At 34.9% G+C, this 1,481-nt stretch overlaps 1 protein-coding gene across 1 annotated transcript in view; it reads left to right on the forward strand.

Moving 5' to 3' along the window:
• SPAST (spastin) overlaps window positions 1–1,335 on the forward strand; it is an 85,369-nt gene extending 84,034 nt beyond the window's left edge. The window contains exon 11 of the mRNA XM_045287022.1: window positions 936–1,335. Coding sequence (XP_045142957.1) covers window positions 936–1,058 — 123 coding nt within the window. The 3' untranslated portion in view covers window positions 1,059–1,335. The remainder of the gene's footprint in view (window positions 1–935) is intronic.
• Window positions 1,336–1,481: the final 146 nt, after the last annotated feature.

Raw genomic sequence — 1,481 nt, forward strand, 5'->3', positions numbered from 1 at the left:
TAGCTTTAAAGTTGTATCTCATTTTGGGGCCTATAAATTTGTCCCTTGGAAAGGTCATATGCAATAAGGGACATAGCAGGACTGTGGTCAGCAACAGTAGTTAAATAAACAAATAGCAAATGTATTCCAACCAGTAGTTTTCAAATTCCAAATCTATTTAAATGTCCCATACACATTTATTATTTCAAAGTTTCTGTGTCAAGAATCCTAACACAGCTTATTAGTTGGTCTCTCTGCTTCAATAGTATCACGCTAGTGATGTCAAGGCTCAGTTGATGGAGGATTTGCTCTCAGTCTCACTCATAGGATCATTGATTGTTGGACTGAAGGCCTCCGTTGTCATTGGCAGCTGCATGGAGATGCCCTCAGTTCCTTGTCAAATAAGCCTCTCCAACATGGCAGTTTGCTTCATCAAAAGAAGCAAACTGAGAAGGCAAGAGAAAAAGCAGAAAGATGGACATCCTAGTTTTTATAAACAAGTCTTAGAATTGACAACGTATCACTTCTGCTGATTATTCTTGATTAGAAGCTAATCACTAGGTCTAGCCTACACTCAAGTGTAAGGGATTAGGGAATTACAAAAGGTAGGAAATATTGGGAGATACATAAATCAGAACTGACTACCATATCCATAACCAAATACACATATTTTCATACTTAAAGAGTCAAAATTGGTCAGTGAAATCTGATTTTAAATAGAGATGAATCCTTTCAACATACTTTTAGAACTTCAGAAAGCATTCTTGCTTACTTAGATTGTGAACTTATCTGATGTATACTAATATATAAAATATATTTAAGTGGTTTTCATCATAAGAATACACTTATGTATAGTACTATATTAATAAACAGCAGCATGATTTCTTTTGCACATTGTTGGATTACGACTGTGTATGAGTTGATAATTTGTATTGCCTTTATTTTTTTAAATCTAGATGAGAAATATTCGATTATCTGATTTTACTGAATCCCTAAAGAAAATAAAACGCAGCGTGAGTCCTCAAAACTTAGAAGCATACATACGTTGGAACAAGGACTTTGGAGATACCACCGTTTAAACGTCTACCTGCAGCACCCTCCAGAACATTTTAGTTACCAAGACATACATGGTCTGCAATGAGCAGTTATATACCAGCTACAAAAAATCAACCCAAGTTTACAGGACTTTTCAGTCTTACAATAATTTATGCACTAAACTTGAAGGTGAACCAGAAAACAAATTTAAATAAAGTATGCATTGTGAATTGAGTATTTTACTGTTTAAGACCTCCTCGCCTCGATGGTCATGGATTTCTCAATGGGCACTGTAAGAGCACATTAAAATCTGATTATGGTCTTCTCTGCTGATTAAATTGTCATGTAGATAATAATTTGTATGTTGTGTTGCAGAGGAAAAGTATTCCAGGGACAGTGAATGGTAGAAGACACAAACCTTTTGTTTGTCTTTTGACATCTTTTCTTAATGTAGTCACAATTTTCTG

Source organism: Echinops telfairi, unplaced genomic scaffold (genome assembly GCF_000313985.2).
Source record: "Echinops telfairi isolate 266 unplaced genomic scaffold, ASM31398v2 ScPeMD7_10;HRSCAF=50, whole genome shotgun sequence".
In the NCBI taxonomy this organism is placed as follows: domain Eukaryota; kingdom Metazoa; phylum Chordata; class Mammalia; order Afrosoricida; family Tenrecidae; genus Echinops; species Echinops telfairi.